At 42.5% G+C, this 23211-nt stretch overlaps 1 protein-coding gene across 3 annotated transcripts in view; it reads left to right on the top strand.

Moving 5' to 3' along the window:
• Nucleotides 1-23011, top strand: part of Klhl5 (kelch like family member 5) — a 44659-nt gene extending 21648 nt beyond the window's left edge. For all 3 annotated transcript variants that reach the window (XM_038332739.1, XM_038332728.1, XM_038332718.1), the window contains exons 6-11: nt 3096-3282; nt 8300-8524; nt 12687-12849; nt 14328-14540; nt 19310-19481; nt 21690-23011. In XM_038332739.1, coding sequence (XP_038188667.1) covers nt 3096-3282; nt 8300-8524; nt 12687-12849; nt 14328-14540; nt 19310-19481; nt 21690-21746 — 1017 coding nt within the window. In that variant the 3' untranslated portion in view covers nt 21747-23011. The remainder of the gene's footprint in view (nt 1-3095; nt 3283-8299; nt 8525-12686; nt 12850-14327; nt 14541-19309; nt 19482-21689) is intronic.
• Nucleotides 23012-23211: the final 200 nt, after the last annotated feature.

Below are 23211 nucleotides of genomic sequence, written 5' to 3'. Positions count from 1 at the left end.
AGAACATGGTTGTGTGGCAGACATTTTACCAACTCAACTGTCTCCCAGTCTCCCAAGTGACCGTTTCAGAAGAAACTGAATAATCAAAACAAGAAAGTGTTTGCAGTCATTATGTTTTACCCTTGCCTGGAAATCTACTGAAAATGAACTCAAATTCAAGAAGGAAAACGAACTACGATTATTGGTGCTATGACAAGACAAACTTTAGAGTTGATCAAGTTTTATGCAATGTGGATAAGTCATTCCCATTCTGTATGTGCTTTGAGGGGACAAATTTATGAAAATAGTCTTGACAAACAAATACAAGAGTGAAGATAAGCTGAGTGGTGGTGGTGCATGTCTTTAGTCCCAGCATTTGGAAGGCAGAGGCAGGTGAATCTGCATTCGAGGCCAGCCTGGCTACAGAGAAACCCTGTCTCCAAAACAAAGAACACAAGAGTGAAGAATCTACACAATCAAAATGTCTCATTTCCCAGAGACTTTTATTTTAATGATTTGCCACTGATTATGGCAAATAGGCATTCGGAATTCATAAAATAAAGCAAAGGTGTATTAGAATCAATATTTTATAGTTTAGCCAGTCATAATAATTTTCCAAACAATAGTTTACCTGCTGCACTAATACTTGATTATTGTTGTTCATGAATTAATTGCTTTATAATTTTAATATTCTCATTTCTTTACTTAAATTCACTAATCTAGTTTTAATAAACTACAGAACTTATAAGCATATTAAAAATATGTTTTACTTCAAATTGCAGTTACTATAAAATCTCCTAAGACTTTACTGCCTGCCTGTGTTTTATTTCACATTTATTTTTATTTAGAAAGCACTAAGGTAATTATATCAGAAATAATACTAACACTAACATTAATCTAAATGAGCCAACTCCATGCATATCCACTAATGGCTTCTGTGCTAAGTTTATGTTTTGTGTTCATGGGGAAAACTGGCCCAGGTCATGAGACTTGTGTCTTGCTGAGATTATTTTGCCTTTGGCTTACAATACATGCTTACCAAATGCCACAGGCTTTTTGTTGTTGTTTATTTGGTTTTTGTTTTTTGAGACAGCATTTCTCTGTGTAGCCTTGGCTGTCTTGGAACTCACTCCGTAGACCAGCCTGACCTCAAACCCATAGAGATCCGCCAGATCTCTCTTCAGTTATCAAAGGCTAAACACATTCTCAGCATTTTTAGCCATTAAGGAAATGCAAAGGAAAACCCACTTTTCTACTTCTCCAGCTGGCTGACATGGGCACGGTTGGGAGGGTGTGTGGAAAGGGAAGCCTCACAGGTGCTAGTGGGAATGGGAGTGTGGCGCAGACACTTTGAAAAGCAGTTTTGAGGTTCCTTTAAAGTGAAGGATGATTTTAGCTAGTTATCCACCCAAGAGAAATCAGCATATCCCCCACACAACGATGTGCACATGATTGTCTTGGCAGCTGTTTATGGTCATTCCACACAGGAAGCAACCTAAGTGTCCATCAGTTACTGAATGGGTGGGGTGGAACAGAGCCAGTAGAATAGTTTTCAGCAGGAAAGCAGCAACACTGATACATGCTACGCCATGGACAAGCCGAACGAATATGCTGAGTAATATAAGCAAGACACAGAGGGCATGTATGATTTTGTTTATATGAAATGCGCAGATAAGGCAAATCTGTATGGATAGATTAATGTTTGGGGCAGGAGGTGGCAGACAGACACAGCCGTTAAGAGAAACTGAGCTCTGGGGTCTACCTGAGTGAAAGAAATGCATCAACCCTGTCCACTTGATACATTTACTGAACGTCAACTCATTGGATTAAGTATGATATGTACCCTTTGCCCAACAGGCTAATTCATAGACTATGATTACACTGTGTTTTAAAGGGTAATACACCGTGGCCAGGGAAATTTTTCCAAGAACAACAACAAAAGAACAATTATCAAGGAATCTACCAGGAAATCATTACATCACGAGCTTAAAAGAAAAAAGAATATGATCTTATAAATAGATGTGTGAAAGACATTTGAGGGAAAATTGGTGCCGATTCTTAATTTGGAACTCTAAAGCAGGGGGAAATGGGGGCAGCCTAAATAAAAGCGGACCACACGATGCTGTAACGACTACAACCTGAAACAGTAAAACACTAATCCCTGCTGAACGCCCACCGGAAGCAGAGAGGTTCTATTTTACCCAGTGAATCACTGTTACGTTGAAAGTTTGGGCAGTATGATAAACCCATAAACGGAAATAATTGGTGTCCACCCAGAAAAAGATGCCAGACGATTCCTAGTCGGTGGTGAGTGGTGGGCCACAGCTGGAGCAAGTGAGAGTGGTAAAGTGCCAGGCTGAAGTACAAGTCACAATAATCAGTCGAAATGGGCAATAAAAGTAATTACATGTGTAAGAATAACAACACGAAGGCAAAGACAGAAAAGAAAATCATACAAGTGAAAAGGCCCCTTGAACAGAAAGACCTAATATCATAAAGTGTATATTCTCCCTAACTAGTAAAAGCATTTTGGTACAGTTCACACCAAAAAGCCAAGATAATAAAAGAGAGCCAGATGACTCTTAAATTGACATGGAACACTAAACCTCAGATATCCAAGAAAGCCATGAAACTTGATGAGGGGAGACTAAAAATATCAGATTTCAGAACATGCTAAGAAGGCATTAATGATCTGGTTGTGGCAGCTCCTGCCTATAGTCTCAGGACCTAGAAAGCTGAGGCAGGGGGACCGGAAGTTCACAGTCAGCCTGGGCCACAGATTGAGTTCAAGGCCAGTCTATGTGAGTTCCTGCCCCAGAAACATCACACACAGGACAGGGGAGGGTGATGTACACCCTTAGTCCCTGCACTCAGGAGGCAGAGGCAGTGATTAGCTGGTACGGCGACCCCTGTAACTTCAATACTGAGAGGCTGAGACAGGAGACTCTGGAGTCCAGGACTAGCCTGGTCTGTATCATGAATCCCAGGCCAGCCAGGGCTACATAGTAAGACCCTGTCAAAAAACTAAAATAAAATAAAATCCTAGAAATAAGCCAATCAGCAGAACAGAACAGTGGATTATGTCTTCATTGTACATATATTCTGTTCTTTTCTAGTTCCTGGCAGACATGGAAAACAACGCACTTTTTCGGGATGACATAGAATGTCAGAAACTCATTATGGAAGCAATGAAGTATCATTTATTACCTGAGAGACGACCCATGTTGCAGAGTCCTCGGACGAAACCTCGGAAGTCGACTGTTGGGACGCTGTTTGCAGTTGGAGGGATGGATTCAACAAAAGGTATTGGATCTTTGATCTAGAGGAACAGAGGGTGATACATCCTACTAGCAAGAGGCCCTGTGGAGAAGTGGCTGGTTCAGGGACAAGAACGGGGAAAATGAGCCTGGAAAACAATTCTAGTGCCAGAGGTGTTCAAGGTATGGTGGGGGGCAAGTCAAAAGACAGAGAAAACATCTTGTTGGGAGAGTCCATTGAGTTTAAATCATTTGAGCATCTACATAAGCAATTATAGTAAACAAAGATACCATAAACTCCAATTCTCCACAAGTTCACAGAGCCACACATAAAGAAAGGAAAGCTGTCTTCTCAGTATAGTGCCAACTGATAGAGAAAGGAAGATGAGATTAATATTTAGTTTGGGCTGGGAATCTAGCTCAGTGAGAACACTCTCTTCACATGTGTGATGCATTGGGTTCAGTCCCCAGTACTCACGTACATGCGCATGCGTGTATGCACACACGCGCAAGCAAGCAGAGAAGGAAAGAAAGAGTATCCATTTGGCAGCCACCAAAATAAAACATCTCTAATCTGAAATTCAGAAATTCTTGGAGAAGACATGATACTCAAAAAGCTTCAGATTATGGAGCATTTATCTCTCAGCTTGGTTGTTAGATAAAATGCTGAGCACACAGCACTTAACCAAGTGACCAAAACCAAGAGATGAAACCAAGCAGCGATTGCCCTGATAGGACCCACTCTCCGGAAGTCAGCAGCCCAAAGCATCACTTCAATTGTGGGGGAAACATAGATTCAGACAGAATGACTTATCTGTCTTTAGAATTAAAATATGCTGATGCCATCATATATACTTCAAAATTCAGACTTTAGGGGCTGGAGAGATGACTCAGCAGTTAAGAAGCAGCCCTTGGTGCCACTGCAGAAGATCCTAGTTTGTCCCACATCAGATGGCTCACAACAACCTGTGACTCAGCTTCAGGGCATCTGACACCTTCCAGCCTCAGAAGACACCCACACAAGTGTGCATGTGCATACCTAGGGAGAGGCACATGCACACATACACATAGTTTTTAAGAAATCTGGGGAAAGATCTGACTTGATTGCGTATTATGTGAGCACAGAGGAAAAATGTCACTACTCTGATATATTGTCTTGGTTTTTCGTGGTTGTTTTGTTTTCCACAGAGGTCAAGATTGAGATGACAAGATGTTAAATAATAGCTCTGTAAATGCTAATTTCCAGATGTTGATGGTTGTATTATAGTTTTTAAAGAAAATGTCTTGTTCTAAAGAAGATATGTTAAGATATTTAGGGCTATAGGGTCATCGTTTCTGTGATTTACTCTTAAACAATTGAGAAGACTCCGTGCATGCATGCATACACACATACATAGAAAAGAACGCTAAACACAAACATTTGGGAACCTTGGTTAAGATGACTGGCAATCCTTTGGACCATTCTGTCAACAGTTGTCACTAGTGATTGAAGACCACACACAGTGCCATTGGCTGTTGGTTGTTATGGGAGCTTGCTGCATACTTGAAAGCTCATACATATCTGCCCATGTTCCTAGAGCTAGCTAGTGTCTGCAGGCCCTGGTAAAAGCCCTCTGACTTCCATAGACTCATCATGGTTCTCCTCTCGCCCCTGTTCCAACCCCATTGGCCAACTTGCTCATCTAAAATGCCAAAACATATTTCTACATACCAAGGATGCTATGTTAGATGTTCCCATCACTTCCCTCCGACAGTAACATTACCCCACACTCAGACTTCCTCTCAAATGTCAGTTTGCCACAGAGGCTTCCCATGGCTGTTGGGTAGCAGCCTCTTACCTACCGCTTCCACTTTCAAACCTTTTCCTACGCTTTTTCTTTAATCTCATTACTCTGAGTTACATTTCTTCGCAGTATCTGATACATTTATTTATGGTCTCTTTACCTCTTCCTACCCCCAGTAAGTAAAAAAGCACAGGGATTTTGCTCATTGAAACATTCATATTAATATTGATATTAATACATAGGGCTTGGAATAATAATTTGCTGGTAGACGGTACCCCCTAAGTATTTGTCAAATGCCTTTGTTGGTGCACTTGTCACATTTTAGTATTTCTCCCGTGTGTGGTAACTTTAAGGAATATGAAATCATGCACTGTATGCCCCATTGCTTCTTAACTTTAGGTTCATGGATGGAGACTGTAAGGTCTATACTGAGCCAGGAAGATAGGTCAGTGGTAGAGTATTTGACCAAAACATGCAAGGTCCTAGGTTCAGTACACAGAAATACACACACACACACACACACACACACACACACACACACATAATTTTTTTAAAATATATTTTCTGTGAGGGTGGGTGTTTTGCCTGCATGTATGGCTGTGCACCATATGCATGCAGTAGCTGTGGAAGCCAGAAGAGGGTAGTAGATCCTCCCCCATCCCCAGCCACCGTGAACTAAAGTTATTGACAGCTGTGAGCTACCATGTGGATGCTGGGAATTAAACCCAGGTCCTCTGGAAGATCAGATAGTGCTCCTAACCACTGTAAAATCCCTACAGCCACCCCAACACACATATACGCTTAAAGATATACATGTGTTTTATTATTCTAGATGTTTAAATTTTGAGTTTCCAGTTTATAATAATATCTTACTACTTTATAAACTAGGTCTAAAAGAACATGTAAGATTTAAGAGGAAAAAATAGTTTGAAAATTCGTCAATGAAGAAAGATTTTTATTTGATGGAAGGCAATTTTTATTTTATTTTGATTTACCTAATAGAAGATTTTAAGGCCATGGTTGGAGTAAAGAATCAAGTGCTATAATATAATTTACACATAAGCATAATCTAAGTATATGAATAAAATATCATTATTGCCAACAGTTACAAAGAAAGATTATACAAATAAAAAATATTTTTAACCAGCTAGTATTTAGAAGCAATTCTGTTTGTATAAGAATACAAAGCAGGGGGCCTAGAGAGATGGCTCAGTGGTTAAGAGCACTGGTTGTTCTTCCAGAGGACCTGAGTTCAATTCCCAGTACCCACATGGCAGCTCCCAACTGTCTTTAATTCCAATTCCAGGGATCTAACACCCATGGCAAAATACCGATGTGTATAAAACGAAAATTAATTAATTAAAAAAATACAAAGGTGGTCTGGGCAGTGGTGGCGCACACCTTTAATTCCAGCAGTTGGGAGGCAGAGGCAGGCGGATCTCTGTGAGTTTGAGGTCATCCAGGTCTACAGAGCAAGTTCCAGGACAGCCAGGGCTACACAAAGAAACCCTGTCATGAAAAACAAAAACAAAAACAAACAAAAAAAAAAACAGAAGAAGAATATAAAGATGGAAAGAGACTTGGTATCAATCTCAAATAACTCAGAACTGCAGAGGATAAAACTAAACAGTAACTCTAAGAACATATGGTGCCCATGTGTAGATCAAAACTGTAACAGTAACATGGCTCCCATGGTCCTGCGGAGTAAGTGTTCCCTGTGCTGGCATTTTCTGTAAGGCTAAAGCTGGCTGTCAATTAGCAATTTAAAGAGAAAAAGGGACTCAAACTCTACATAATTGGGAATTAGTTTTTGGTGGGTTTTTTTTTCCTTGTTTGTTTCGCTTTCTTTCATTTGTTTTCCTAAATCTCCACTGGTCCCACATCTTGAAGAGAACAAAGAGTTCTAGAATTTTCCAGAGGTAAACCCTTTGGGCAGTAACCTCTATCACTACCCACAGTCCAGTTCCCAAATGATCTTTGTCCTTCCTCCTTTCTGGGTGCCCCTCCCTTCTATGGGAGCCAGCCCCATGCACTGTGTTTTGTTGTTACTGCTCTTTCCACCTTTCTCTGGAATGTCATGTTACAATTGTCTCCTTTATCTCTTGTGCCATCAGCTTCCTTCCTCTCAACTAGAGCCAACCTCAGTCCCAGATTAACCGGAGACAAAGCCTCCTTCCCTCTGCCCAGGAATCCCTGTGTGCCCACTGCCAGGCTTCTCAGAGTCATCCTCTGTGGTGCTCCCTGCCTGCTTTTCCTCACCACGTCAGCCACCCAAATAAGGAACCTTCCCAAAAGTCCTCGGCGACCTTTATGAAGTTCAACCCTGTGCTTCTTACCTTTTATTTGTTCCTCTCGGTGCGTTTGACATTGTCAGCGGAACTGGCTGCTGTAAACTCTTGTTTCTCTGGCTTCCACGGTGCTAAACCCCCCTGCATGTCCTCCCACTTCTGTGTGTCTTCTCAGCCTTTGTGAACAGAGAACCTTCCTGTTGGACCTTTTACTGCAGGAGGATGCCTGGGAGAACGACAGGAGAGAAGGTCATGGTGGGTAGGCAGCGGCCGTACTACTGGGGCTTCATAGGACAGAATCAAAGTATTGCTATCGATGCTAATAAAAACCTATGTGCTCTGGGGCTGGGAAGATGGCTCTGATGGTAGTGATTCTCCTTACAAGCATGAGGACCTGAGTGTAGATCCCCCAGAAACCACGTTCATAGCTGGCACACATGTGTAACCCCAGCGCTGGGGAGGCAGAGACGGGTAGGTCAACCTAATCTAACCAAAACAGTGAGCTCCAGGTCAGCCAGCCAACCTCACCAAAACAGTGAGCTCCAGGTTCAGCCAGCCAACCTCACCAAAACAGTGAGCTCCAGGTTCAGCCAGCCAACCTAACCAAAACAGTGAGCTCCAGGTTCAGCCAGCCAACCTCACCAAAACAGTGAGCTCCAGGTCAGCCAGCCAACCTCACCAAAACAGTGAGCTCCAGGTTCAGCCAGCCAGCCTCACCAAAACAGTGAGCTCCAGGTCAGCCAGCCAGCCTCACCAAAACAGTGAGCTCCAGCTTCAGTGAGACACCTCTGGAGATACAAGGGGGAGAGTAATAGAGGAAGACACCACACATCACTCTTTGACTCCATATGCACACTCACACATGTACACAATCATGTGTGTGCACACAAAGGAATATACATTGATAGCACACGACAAAATTCTGCTTCTCTATATGTAACATAATCACGGTGGAGCTCGTACTCCCATAACTCTCTTTGTTACTGTTAAGGAGCAACAAGCATTGAGAAGTATGACCTCCGTACAAATATGTGGACGCCCGTAGCAAACATGAACGGGAGGCGACTGCAGTTCGGTGTCGCGGTGTTAGATGACAAGCTGTACGTGGTTGGAGGGCGCGACGGACTGAAGACTTTGAACACTGTAGAGTGCTACAACCCCAAAACCAAGTCCTGGAGTGTGATGCCGCCGATGTCCACACATAGGCATGGGCTCGGTAAGTGTGTCCGCAGACCCACTTAGAAAGCCAGGTGGCCGCTACATTTTTCCCACCTGTACCAGGCAGAAGACCAGTGTGTGGGCTCAGTCAGCAACTGTTGCCAGGCATCCCTCATACCTGCCAAGCAGAAGCCTGAACACAGCACTTACGTAAATGTGGCAACAATGGGTACAATAGACAGCACAGGGTTCAAGGGGTTGAGGAAGCATGACGGGCTGACAGCCATGCCTCACATTCGTGCTTTGTGTTAGGAGGATGGTACATGGCCTAGCTAAAATACTTATCAAAACTAGCATTTCTATTTCCATATGTATATGGAAAACAATAATGAGAGATGTTTATGTATTATGGTTTTTAAGCAGAAGTAAGTGGATTCACACACACACCAAAATTGAACATAGTACAGAGATTTCTTTTCATTCTGTCTTTTTTGTCTGGGTGTTTCCCTGCATATATATATTTGTATGCCACTAGTATGCAAAGCAAGGTGCAGATCCCCAGGAACCGGAGTTACAAGTGGTTGTGAGCTGCCATATGGGTCCTGGGAATTAAACCCCAGTCCCTCAGAGAGCGGCCAGTGCTCCTAACTGCTGACCCATCTCTCCAGCCCCTCTTTCTCTCCTGTCAGATAACTCACTGAGCAGACGATGTTGTCTGTAGTGTGTATCCCTTGTTCTATGGATGCCCAGGGTCTGCAGGGTCACACTGTGAAAAAGAAAGGGGCTCTGGCCATGTTGTCAACTCCTCACAGCCTGGAAAAGGTTCAGAACAGCTGCACTAAGGAATTGGATAAGCCATTGCAGAAGACAGGTGAAGGGCAGTGAAAGCAAGTTGAGTTTAGCTCATGGAGGTTATACTGTACTCAGTGTAGAATACTGAGCACCAGCCTAGAGGCTGCCACCAAACCAGCACCCAGAAATGAAAAGAAAGAAAGGCACTTTCTTCATCCTGAAGGAATTGATGGTGCATGAGCAGGGACAAGTGAATTTAGGCAACTCTATTTTCTCAGGTGAAACAAGAGAAAGAATTGTTAGAGAAGAGTAGAGGAATGGAGAAATAAAATTGGGGTTTGAAGTGCATGTGTATCACCAGCTTCTGCTGCATAACAAACCACCCCAAAACTTAGATGCATTTTGTTGCAGGTTTGTTCTGTTTTGAAACAGGGTCTCATAGAATCCAGGCTGGCCTCAAATTCACTATGTAGCTGAAGCTAGCCTTGCATTACTAATCCTTGTGCCTCCGCCTCCCCAGTGCTGAACCTGCGGGCCTGTGCTGTCACATCTGTCTAAAACATAGAAGCACAATGCAGAGACTTGCTAATAGAGCTCGTGGGTTTGTGACTCGCCTGGTCAGTTTGGTTTTGGCTGCTGTGGGTAGGTGCTGGCACTGCTGGTCTTCGTCAGTCTGTGCGGGCTGGATGTTGTAGGACGGTCTCATCTACCTGTCTAGCATGGCAGCATCACAGGGTATCAAAAACAGAGCGGGAAGCAGCGCCCAGTGCAGATTCTCACGCCTTTGCTTTCATCATGTTTCCTAACATCTCACTGGTCCAAAGAAGGCACGGTCAAGGCCAGACTCCCAAGTGAAGCAATGCATCCCCGCTCTCTCAGTGGAGCTGCAGGGCAATGCTGGAAAATGCATAAAGTCAAAGAGTCTGTGGCCATATTTTCAATTTATCACAGCTTGGAAACGGTTTGAAATGGCTTCCATAAAGAATCTGATAGGTCGTAATAAAAGACAGATGTAAAGACTGCCCCCAAAGCTAGCACCCAGAAGTGAAAACTGCCTGGGAATAGAGACTGGCATGCTGGGAGTTTCAGGAAACTACCAGAGGGCCAGGGCTTCCACAAGATGAGCTCTTATTCTGCCACAAGGCTTTTTTATAAAACCAATATTCCAACCTGTCAGTGGTTGCTGTGGGATAATCCTTCTGTATGCTGTGAAAATGTGTTGCTCTCATTGGTTGATAACAAAAGCTGCTTTGGCCTATAGCGAGGCAGAATATGGCTAGGCAGCAAAACTAAACTGAATACAGAAAGAAAAGAGGGTGGAGTTAGGGGAAATGCCAGCTAGCCACCAGAGGAGCAAGATGTATTTGAGCACAGGTAAAGCCACGAGACATGTGGCAAAACATAGGTTAATAGAAATGGGTGAATGCAGAGGAAGAGCTAGTTAGTAATAAGCCTAAGCTATTCAAGCAAGCAGTTTGTAATTAATATTAAACCTCTGAGTGATTACTTAGAAGCAGCTACCAGATGGGGCTGGACAGAGGAACTTCCACGTGCTCACGTTTAATCCCAGCACTCAGGAGACAGTGACAGGCAGATCTCTGTGAGGGCAGCCCAGTCTACAGAGCAAGTTCCAGAATAGTCAAGGCTACACAGAGATACCCTGTTTTAAAAAATAAACAAACTGCCATTCTAGGAGATCAAACACAGGGATGTGTACTTGCTAGGGAAAGCATCCTGAAACTGGGGGTATACCACCATCCTGGAAAATATATTTTAATAATGAACAAAACCTGTAAAATTAGGTTTACCATAAAATCCAGGGTCATTGTAATTCATTCGTATATCCCAATACCACCATGGGGAAAGAAACAATTCTAATTTAGGGTAAATCCTTATAGCACATAGAAGTTAATTGTCTTACCAATGTTTTCCTCAAAATAAATTTGCTTAATAGATAAATTTTATCTATCTAAATTTACAAAATAAACCTAATTAAGAAAATTTTAAATCTCTTCGTATATGAGAATTACATGAAGATTTAGTTTGGAAAAGGGGCTCTCACTGCTAAACTGGTTTTTCAGGGCCAACATTCAAGAGGTCAGACAAAATGAGTCCTTCCAGGCCCTTGATGGGTATTTTGTATATGTAAAACTGGATATATTCTGTAAAATTGACAATATATACAAGCTGAAATATCGGTATATGAATATTTATTTTGCATACATGTGTCTGTGTAAGTCTTCACTAGCCAGTACTATATAACAAGTATATGTGTGTGTGTGTGTGTGTGTATATATATATATATATATATATCACAATATATAACGGGTGAAATAATAGTTGTTTTGGGTCACACGTGCACGACGGCTATTTTATCTGACTTGGCCATGGTTGCTGGGTTGAATTACAGAGGTGTTTTGGCCATGATCATGCCACACCTCTTCTCAAGATCTACTTAACCAGATGTAGGGGTGTACACCCCTAATTCCAACACTTGGGAAGCAGAGGAAGGAGGATCATCAGTTTGCAAGCAGCTCATTTACATAATGACATCCTATCTCAAAAAACAAGACCAAGGAGAGATCCTTGACTGGCTCTCCACACATTCAGAATAAAATCTAAAGGCCTGATAAGGGATAAGGCCAGAAGCACTTTTTCTGACTTCCTCATCTTCTATCCTCTCCCCTTCAGTTACCTGCTCAGCCAAGTAGTACCCCAGCCACGTTAAGCACCCTCAGACCTTCCACATGCTGTTGCGTACCTCAGCTCCTCCCCTGTACACGGCCTTCTGATTGCATCCATGCACAGTCTTCTGGTTGCATCCATGCACAGTCTTCTGATTGCATCCATGCACAGTCTTCTGATTGCATCCATGCACAGTCTTCTGGTTGCATCTATGCTTTTGTTCATGTGCCATCTCATCGTGCGGGTTTCCTTGGCTCTCTCTACCCTTGCTTTCATTGCTCCATTGTTTAAACTGGCATATAGCCGATGTGTATTTCCTGTCTGTGTCCTGATTAAAACACAGTACTGATCACAAGGACACAGCTTTTACCTCTGTGTTCTATGGAGTGCCTATAACTTAGTAGAAACTTCAGAGGTGTTTGCTGGCCAAATTAACAAATGGCTCTTCCGACCCTGTTCCCTGATGGGGACACCGATAGGCTATGGTATGAAACCTAGGAATCTGAAGTGCTAGAGGAGAAAGAATGGACACTGGGTGTTTATTGAAGGATGTCTTAGTCATGGCAGTGTGTGCTGTTTCAGCCCCATCTGCCTCAGAAGAGCCCTGAGGAAGGCCAGGAGCTATAGCCTAAGTTTGTGATTGGTTACGTTTGCATGTTTCAGATTCATTGTACTTACATTTTAATTAAAATAAGAGTTTTGAAAACATCTCAAGGCCTTCCCTCTCTTCTGTCCGCTTGTAGGCGTGGCCGTGTTGGAAGGCCCCATGTACGCAGTAGGGGGGCATGACGGCTGGAGCTATCTGAACACCGTGGAGCGGTGGGACCCTCAGGCCCGCCAGTGGAATTTTGTTGCCACTATGTCCACCCCCAGGAGCACAGTAGGTGTGGCTGTACTAAGTGGAAAGTAAGGAGATATTTGAAGTTCTATTTCGGTCACAATAAATGCATTTATTATTGCATGGAGGACTACTTCGAGCAGCTAGCGAAACCTTTCCAGTAACTTCTGTCCATAAGAGCCCTAACTGCTCATTGATGAGCTTTCTTTCTAACGTTCAGGGACCACACACTTCTAATTTGGAGTGAATAAGTTTTATAAAAATATCCAATATTAAATTGTACAGCAACAATCTGGTGGTTTAAAGTCCTTTAAAATGATATGCTCTTTTTAAAGTAACACGGTGCATTGGGGAGATGTTTACGGTTAAAGTGCTTGTGGAATAAGCATGAGGACCAGAGCTGAAATCCACAAGTACCAGATGGGTATTGCGACCCACCTGTCACTTCAGCCTGGAAAGGCAGAGATGGCATCACCAGAGCAAGCTGCCTACAAAGGCTTGCCATATCCAGGAGCTCTGGTTTGATTGAAAGACCTGCCTCGGTGCATAAGATTAAAGAGCAGTGGAGGAGGAGGATACCTGTCATCAGCTTCAGACTCCACGTGTACACACATGCACCTATATGTGCACCCACAAACCTGTGTGCCCACGTACACACATACAAGAATATGTATACCCACATAGATGAAAATGGAAAAATTGATACATACAGTTAAAAATTAAAATACTGTGGTCTCTCGGTGCTTCCCTAGAGACTTTTCTCCATCATCTTCCCAGCATTATCTTCACTTTTGTGGCCCGTCTCTCTTATCGTGGTAGACTGGTGACCTCGGGATGGATTTAGGAAAAAGTATTTGCCTACCCTTTGTCTGCTGTAAATAATAGATTTATACAGGTCTCATGGCTCTCAGTTATATATAAGGACTAAATGCAAGCCTGTTTAGCCCTTTCTTCCACCATAAAATAAATCCCTTGGTGGTTTCTAATTAATTCCTTTGTTTCATTGCTTTTGCGCTGTCACTCATGGAAAGAGGGAGGAGGGAAGTTAAAGCAGACTGTAAAGGTCCTTGCAGAACTGCGGTATAAGGAAAGTAGGATGAGTAGAGTGGCACATCCTTAGCCCCGGCACGCAGGAGGCAGATGCAGAACTCGAGTTATTGAAGCAAGTTTGCTCTACATAATGGGTTCTAGGACAGCCGAGACTACAAAGTGAGACCCTGGATCAAAAGACCAAAGCAAAAGAAGTTCAGAAAATATTGATAAATATTGTCCTATTTATGCCTAAGCTCTTATTTCCTCAGGACCCATCTGTTAAGCCCTTAGTGGTATTGTTGTAAGTGCCTCACGGGCAGAGAAATGGAAATTACTTTCTCAGATGGAACCATTTAATGGTGTCATCTATGCTTCCTCAATGTCACCTGACCCCAGCATGCCGCGTCATCAATGGCACCTCGCATCCAATGAGCTGTCATAGGAAACGCCTTTTTGCCGTAAGCCTGACCACAGCTGTTTCCCGTCTGCCATCCCGTTTGCTCTTTTTTTACAGACTTTATGCAGTTGGTGGCCGCGATGGGAGTTCTTGTCTCAAGTCAGTAGAGTGCTTTGATCCTCACACTAATAAGTGGACACCGTGTGCCCAGATGTCGAAAAGGAGAGGCGGTGTGGGCGTGACAACCTGGAACGGACTGCTGTATGCGATCGGGGGACACGATGCTCCCACATCCAACTTGACTTCCAGACTTTCCGACTGTGTGGAGAGGTAACTCCTGTGAAGGAAAATTAACAGCTAACAAAGGAATTAAGTTCCTCACACTTCTAGACAAGTAATAAGTCTGTACTGAGCATCCAGCCCATGCAGTGTGAACACTGGATTCTCTGCTCTGGCTGTCTCTCCGCCTGCCTCCCAGCCGCCTAATTGGGATTGAGCACGTAATGCACACCGAGACAAATGTTTATCGTGTAGCTGTTTTGTGCTGGACTCTGAACCTTACCATTAAAGTAAAGGAGTTTGATGAAATCTCAGAAAGGATGAATTCGGGGCTGGAAGCCACTTAAGAAGTGGAAAGGAAAAAGACATTTCTGGCCCATTTTGATGTACAGTGAAATAATAGGAAATGATAAAATAAAATGAAAAGTTCTTGTACGTCTTTAAGGCTGGTTATAAGAAACTCAGATTTTAGGTCAAGTAGAGGCCTATTAGCAGTGATGATTTGGGTGGCAGGCTGGGTCTTCATATAATATTTTTTATTTAGTTTAAGGACAAGCGAGAAATTGATGCATTTTACAGGAAGGATCATGTGTGAACACTCTAAAACAGAAAAGAATGTGGTTCACGTGGGAAATGAAGGGCTACTGTGTGACCAGAGGGCAGAGTAGTGCGAGAATACCAGGGGAGAGGACAGACTGTGTGAGGGTGTAGTGAGAGCTTTGGGCAGGCCTGCTTTTCGCCCTGCCCTGCTCCTGGTTGCCGGCTAGCTTGTGCCCCAAAATAACAACACACAGATTGTATTCTTTTAAACACTGCCTGGCTCATTAGTTTCAGCCTCTTACTCACATCTTGCTTTAACCCATTTCTAATAATCTGTGTAGCACCACGAAGTGGTGTCCTACCGGAAAGATTCTAGCGTACGTCCATCTTGGGCTGGAGCTTCATCGTGTCTGGCATCTCTCTCAGGAGAGACACGGTGGTCTGCCTAACTTAGGAGAGGCAGTAGCATCTTACTGAGCCATCTACCTCACTTCCTTCTTCCTGTTCTGTCTACTCCGCCCACCTAAAGGCTGGCCAATCAAATGGGCCAGGCAGTTTCTTTATTAGCCAATGGGAGTCCTCCATCATTTCCCCTTTTTCTGTTTAAACAAAAAAGAAAGACTTTAACTTTAACATAGTAAAATTACATATAACAAAACAGTTATCAAGTAAGAATTACAGTTACAATATTTATATCTACTTTATCTTTTATCATAACAAAGGAAAACAACTATAACTATCTATCTATTCTTCTTCAGCTCCATCAAAGACTCCAGAAGGACACAATATTACCTAAGTAAATAAGAAATATGCAATTTCCAAACTCTAGAAATGATAGAGACATCTCGCTGCCTGGACAGTCACCCAAAGTTCTTTTGTATTGTTGGGGCATCTATCTTCGGCCTATAGGCCCACAGTATCCAGAAGACTTTCCCATGAAGCAGGAAATTTCAAAGACAGTTCAGTCACTATCTGCTGTGTCCTGCAGAATGTCTCGCAGACTCTTTCATGAATGGGGAACCCAGAGAGATCATCTCACCTATAGGCAAGTTCAGCAGTCTTCTCTCTGAGGGTTCTCTGTGTCCAGTTTATGCAATAGTCCAGGCAAGAGCAATTTCTTGCCCAAATGGCTATCAAACTCCATAAGTAGCCTCTTCGATGCCCATCTTCCTCTTGAAGTAGCTGGTGCTGCCAGGAGCAAATGTGTCTCATTGTCATGAAAAGCCCTAAGTTATTAAAACATTTAAAATGCCATATTCTATAGTCTTTGAAAGATATGAAGAATGCATATTTAACTTAAATATATCTCTATATATCTAGAAAATCTAACTAACATGACTACAAGCTTTACTATTATTGATGACTATCCATTAACAACCTATATACATTACATTTTTAAAATGAACTACACAATCACAATACCTTAATCATTATTAGAAATACATATACATATAAAAAATTGACCTTAAATTTAAATCACTAAAGCAAAATCCATATCAATGCAAATTATTCATCTCCATATCATATCCCCCTTTAAATGTAAAAGAACATTTATAAACAATATTTGGGAACATGGGCGCAGTTATTTCTCTCCAAACTGCTTCCTGCTGAATGGGGACGCTGTTAATCAGATTTTTCATGGTGTAACCTGTGTGCCAGGTTCATCTCAGTCATCAGTTGGGTGAAGTAATTTTCTGAAGTTGTTCACAGCAACCTTTCAGGAGGGCGTGGTCTATCATACCATATTGGGATGATAGCAATCCAATGGTTCTCATTTTCTGTAAAAATAAAAGAAAAATCTCTTTTCCAAAGTATCATATCCTTAGATCCAAATTCTGAAGTCAAGGTATTTTCAAGATATCTTTCTTGGATTAGTTCAGCAGCATTTTTAAACAAATATATTTTAGCAGCTGTTGCTCCTTCCTCAGCATTCAAACAATTCAAAGAGAGCATAATAGCATACAGTATCAAGGTTCTCTGTGTATTTTCCATCTTTATGCGGCTTTATTTTAACCTCTATTTTGTTTATTTTTTACTTTTACTTTTTGAGACAGGTTCTCTGTATGTCTTTGTCCTGGAATAACTCTATAGACCAGGCTGTCCTTGAACTCAGAGGTCTACTTGCCCCTGCTTCCCAGGTGCTGGGATTAAAGGTGTGTGCTACCACACCTTGAACTCACAGAGATCTTTCTGTATCTGCCTCCCAAGCATTCGGATTAAAGGTGTGTCCTGCCACACCTTGAAGTCACAGAGGTCAATCTACCTCTGCCTCCCAAGTGTTGGGATTAAAGGTGTATACCACCACAACAAACTACTTCCTTTTTCTTTCTTTCTCTCTTTTTTTTTTTAACTGTAAGAACTTTAACTTTTAGCCTGAATGTATTTTTAACTCACTGCAAACCATTTAGAGGTTTTCTTTGTCTTTGAATTTCTCTTTACTGTATATCTCTCTTTTTCTGACCACATGAGTCTTTAATTTACCAAGCAATATAGGTAGGATTAAAGCCGTGGCTTTGACAGCTAGATCCAGCCCATTCCTTAGCTTTCCAGCCTCATGGCAGAGGTACCGGCTGTAGACATGTTTATCACCACAACTCTGTGGCGGTTCAAGGTCCCTGCCAGCAAGCAAGCTGCAACAGTGTTAAACAACACTCAAAAGCTCCATAGTCAGGACCGCCTGCTTGAAAGAGTCAGAGTTTGCCCTGGCAGAACAGCCCAGAAAGCTGGCATTTTAAAACGACACAGCTTTTTCCCTGCTACGGCTGAAAACCGAAAAGCATGCAGTTAATTTTCATCAACACCATTTAAGTGTTTCGTAGCCGAACCTCTTAAAAGAGCTGCAATGTTTTGCAGCTGAAGCTGAGTCAGGAAGCCTCTCTTAGATGAGAGTGCTTGAGAGTGCTTTCTTCTAGCGAGCAGAGCCAGACCCGAGAAATTGCTGCTACCAAGAAAACATGCTTTAGTCTATTCTTTCCCAAGCTTTCTCAGGCTTTCTGTGGATTCAGTTATCCACGTTGGGTGCCATTCTGTAGTGAGGAGCTGTTGGGCCGCTTCCCACCGCCCAGCTCCTGGCCGCCCAGCTCCTGCACGGCTAGCTTTACACGCGAAATAACTCTAAAACAGAAAAGAATGTGGTTCACGTGGGAAATGAAGGGCTACTGTGTGACCAGAGGGCAGAGTAGTGCAAGAATACCAGGGGAGAGGACAGACTGTGTGAGGGTCACAGAGTGCTGGAGCACTAGTAACAACTTTAGATTTTAAACAGGAATATGAGGGGCTGGAGAGATGGCTCAATGGTTAAGAGCACTGGCTTCTCTTCCAGAGGTCCTGAGTTCAATTCCCATCACCCACATGGCAACTCTTAACCGTCTATAACTGTAGTCCCTTGCAGTCCAATGTCCCCTTCTGGTGTGTAGCTGTACATGCAGACAAATACCCATGTACATGAATACGTACATAAATCTTTAAAGGAGAATATGAAATCAGTGGACGGGTCCACTTTTTTGAGGTTAGAGCTATTTACTTAGTAAGCTGTGAACAACAGGAGGGGTGCTCAGACTGAAGTCCAGACTTGCTGCTGATAGCAAACAGTCTCGGGGAACACATTTTAGAGAAAAAGATCAGTATTTTCCTAAAAACTTCAAACTTACGGTGCTATAGACTCATTAGTAGATACAGCACCCTTAAGAACGCAACATGAATATAAGAGTAAAACTGATGCAAGACTTCAGTGTCCCTGCTGAAAATGTGGGCAAAGCAATTGTTTTGGCCTTTTCGTTCTTTTTAAACTAGACCTGCTCAATGATGCCACGTAAAGGGTTGATACTTCATGTTAACGGCCGTGTTGCTTCCGATGTTTCTGGCATCGATACCCATCTTTTCATCGGACAAATCACATAAAAGACTCCTGTATCTCCTTCCTGGATCATTGTATGTAACAAGCAGAGTCGGAATTACCTTCTCTCCACTACAGATGAGATGCAGCCGTAAATTAACCGCCTTCCACAACACTAGCTCTTTGCCCACATTTTCAGCAGGGACACTGGAGCCTTGAAGCAGTTTTACTCTTATATTCATGTTGCGTTCTTAAGGGTGCTGTATCTACTAATGAATCTATAGCACTGTAAGTTAGAAGTTTTTAGGAAAATGCTGATCTTTTTCTCTAAGTTCAGCGTATTCATATCATAGATAAGGCAGAAGATAGGCTTGAAGGACAAACGTTTTTACACAAAATATTTCAAGAGCAGTGCGCCAGCTCCCATTGTAAAATTTTCTTTCAGATATGATCCCAAAACAGACATGTGGACTGCAGTGGCATCCATGAGCATCAGCAGAGACGCAGTGGGGGTTTGTTTGCTCGGTGACAAGCTGTATGCTGTCGGGGGTTATGATGGGCAGACCTACTTGAACATAGTGGAGGCTTACGATCCCCAGACGAACGAATGGACCCAGGTATGCCGCTTCCCTTTTCATTACCTCTCTTCTCTCGTACTGTGAAAACAGCTCTTCTGATAAGACCCTCCCGACTTTATCCAACATTGACAGTCTCACACACGTGCGGGGCTTGGAGAGAGGACTCGGCTGTTAAGAGCATTTGCTGCTATTGCAGAGGACCCAAGTTTGGTTCCCAACCCTGGAGGCTCACAACATCCTCTAACTCCAGGTCGGGGGACCTGATGCCATCTTCTGGATTCTATGAGAACTGCACACATGGTACATACACATACATGCAGGCAAACACTCATACACATAAAACAACAGTAAAGGAATTTTTTTTAATGAAATAAAGTTGCCCCTTGACTAAATATGAAAAAAAGCAGGCAGGGTCTGATTTTATAACAAAATCCAAATTCATTTGAAGTAGAAATGAATATTCAGATAAGTTATTAACCAGCACTCATTTGAAGAAATGTTCTAGCGGTGGCAGGGCTGACAGGACTACGGGTGGGGGGGCTGCACCGAAGGGACAAGGATGCTGCAGAAAATAGGTGCGGATAGGAGTCAGAAATATCAGTTTACCATGCATGAGTAATAGGTTTTAAATACTCAATATCTTGGAGCATATTGAATCTCCAGTTATAATCTAATAAATGGCAAACCTAAATTACATTAACAAGTTAGAAACTCAATGTGCTGAGCTTATTAACAAAAGGCTTATAGCTGCCCACATCTCATTCAGGAAAAGCCCAATCCTTTGGGACATGCATGGTGTCGGGCGCATTAGCAGCTGGTCACGTTGTGTCTGCGATCAGGAAGAATGGCACAATAAATATCAATGCCTGTTTCAGTCAGTGTTCTGTTGCTGTGAAAAGACACCATGTCCAAGGCAGTACTTAGAAAATAAAGCATTTAATTGGGGGAATTATTTACAGTTTCAGAGGGCTATTCCATTATTACCATGGTGGGCAGCATGGCAGCAAGCAGACAGACATGGCCTGGAACCGGGTATTTTACATCCTGATCAATAGGCAGCAGAGAAAGAGAGAGACTGGACCTGGTTTGGCTTTTGAAACCTCAAAGCCCACTCCCAGTGACACACCTCCTCCAAGACGACAGCTATGTCAATAAGGCCACACCTCCTAACCCTTCCAAATAGTTTCTCCACTGGGAATCAGGTATGCAAATATATAAGGGGCCATTCTTACTCAGAGTGCCACAGTGCTCCACCCTTCCTCCCTTGTAATTCAGTCCAGGACCCAAACCTGTGGAATGAACCCACCCACTTCTAATTAAGTCTCTGGAAATGCCCTCACAGATACATGCAGAGGTGTTTCCTATATGATTCTAAAATACAGTAAAATTAATGATGAAGATTAACCACAAAGCACCTTGGGGAAAGGGTAAGGGGAAAGGGAGCTCAAGTTTTAAAAAGATAACAGAATAAAGGACTTCTGTGATATGAACTTCAGGAAATGAAATGGCTCAGTGGAAGGTATAAAAGGTGTAATTCTCCACAGAATCCAGGAGAAAGACCAATGACCCAAATCATGGCTAGATTAATTAAAGCAAGCTTTTTTATTTGTGTACACGGGTGGTCTCTCCCTAAGGCGGGTTCAAGAGATCAGCTTTGGACATAGGTAAGATAAGGGTTTTTATACTTCAAGAGTAGAGGGTTTTCAAGTGGAGCTTTGGCAGGCAAATAGGCAGAACTGCAGACCCAGAACAAAAGCATGACAAGTTAGTCAGAACAGCCTCCTGAAACAAAGGCATGGTCACCGTTTCCCAGAGCCATTTATAGTTAAGGTTAGAATAGGGCATAGTCTAATCCTTGAGAAACAGAGATTTAATCATAAGCAGCAATGAACCTAGTTTGTCTTTATTATGTCAGTAACCTGTAGCCACCTAGCTATCTTGTTTAGATACTACTAGTTCTGCTGCTGTTTTAAGCACTTAAACATGTGAGCTTAGACTTGTAGTACCTGAAAAGTAACTGCTCTCATTAAGTAAAAAGACATTTAAAGAGGAGCTGAAACAAGATCACAAAGTCCACTGTTCACCCCACTGCCAGCCTTGTCCCGAAGCAGGAAGTGGTTGTGTTATATTTGGCAAGTTGTCTAAGCTGGGCTGTCTGTCTGGTTGTCGTGCCGCTCACCTTCCACACTACACTCAGATGGCCCATCTTCCTCCACTCCCGACACCTGTGTCTCGTTTCTTTTCCAGGTTGCCCCGCTGTGCCTAGGAAGAGCTGGAGCATGCGTTGTGACTGTAAAGATGTGACTTCATGCTTTGTCCTCTAAATGGCGAGGCCCTCTCCTTCATTAACTTAAGGACGGTCCTACCAGTGGATGCATTTTCAGTGACCGTGCTACGCCACGTTCCTAGGCACAAAGTGCCCCTCTTCAGAATGGAGATATTGAAATAATGGAGGAGGGAATGGATGGACCAGGATGAGATGCTTCATCGCTTAGTCAATTAGAGCTGCAGCTGGCGGACTGGAGTCCCACCTCCGGATCAACACTATGAAGACGAGTGTACTGCCCCACAACAATCCAGCACTAACTGGGATTTCATCTCTCTTTAGTCGGGCACGTTTTATTCACACTGTCCAGAGTTGTGACAGTACAGACATACGAACTTCTAAAATATTACTTTATAAGTTTGTCATACACGAGCTTCCATACTTTTTATTGCTTAATCAAACCACTATTTTAATGACATGCTAAAGACTATGCTGTCTAGTTTTTTTTTTTTTTTTCAGGTACAATAATATTAAATCTGCTCTAGTTGTGAATTTTATTACTAAAGTTGTTTTAACCCAATAATAAGGAAAAACACTTACAACATTAAAAATAAGACTGACCAAACAAACACTTGATAGGATCTCTAGGTCCCACTTAAATAGCCATTCCGTTCCCTCTAGATCCAGCAAGGACCGTGTGCTAGGCTGCTACTGACATTAAAGCGATGCTTTACACTGAGATATGCAAGTCTATGTAGAGAAAATAAATGCTATCTGCTCTGTGATGTTCTTCTCCCTAACTAGTATTTAACTATGTGGGTTTATTTTATACTACAGAAGAGGAACTGGGTCTGTCCCTTTGATACTGATGCAGTTCTTTGGCATCAGTATCTTACATTGTCTGCTGCCGCCTGGTTTCTCACAAATTGGCCAATTGTGTTAAGAACCCATTGTGCTTCTTTGTAATCAAAATGGGGGGGGGGGTGCTAATTGAATATTTGAAAAATAAGTTTAATGTGTTTGTTACTCAAAATTTTGTACATTTGTAAGCTCTAATTACATACGTGAATGTTAATCGTCTCGGTGAATTGTTTATTGTTTGTGAAATGCCCCGGGCAGTAACATTGTATGAAATGTTCTTTAAGGTAGAAGTCCTTTCCTTAATATAAAATGGATGTAAAGGGAAGTCCAGTCTTTTAAAGTACAATGTTACGGTTAATATATTCTTATTTCATATTAGGATAGCCTTTATTTTAGTTACTTTCTTTAAAAAGTGAAACACAGTCCCTTTTTATTGAACTGACTTTTTGTTTTTGTTTTTGTTCTTTGAGACAGGGTCTCACTGTATAGCTCTGGCTAGCCTCAAACTTACTATATGAACCAGATTGGCCTTGAACTCATAGAGATCCCCTGTTTCTGCCTCCTGAGTGCTGGGATTAAAGCTGTGCACCTCCATGTCCAGCTGGTTCCTTAATATTTAAGGAAAAATTTGTTTAAGTCACT

The sequence above is a fragment of the Arvicola amphibius genome, chromosome 1 (genome assembly GCF_903992535.2).
Source record: "Arvicola amphibius chromosome 1, mArvAmp1.2, whole genome shotgun sequence".
NCBI classification, from domain to species: Eukaryota; Metazoa; Chordata; class Mammalia; order Rodentia; family Cricetidae; genus Arvicola; species Arvicola amphibius.
This window is presented reverse-complemented; position numbering and strand designations above follow the sequence as displayed.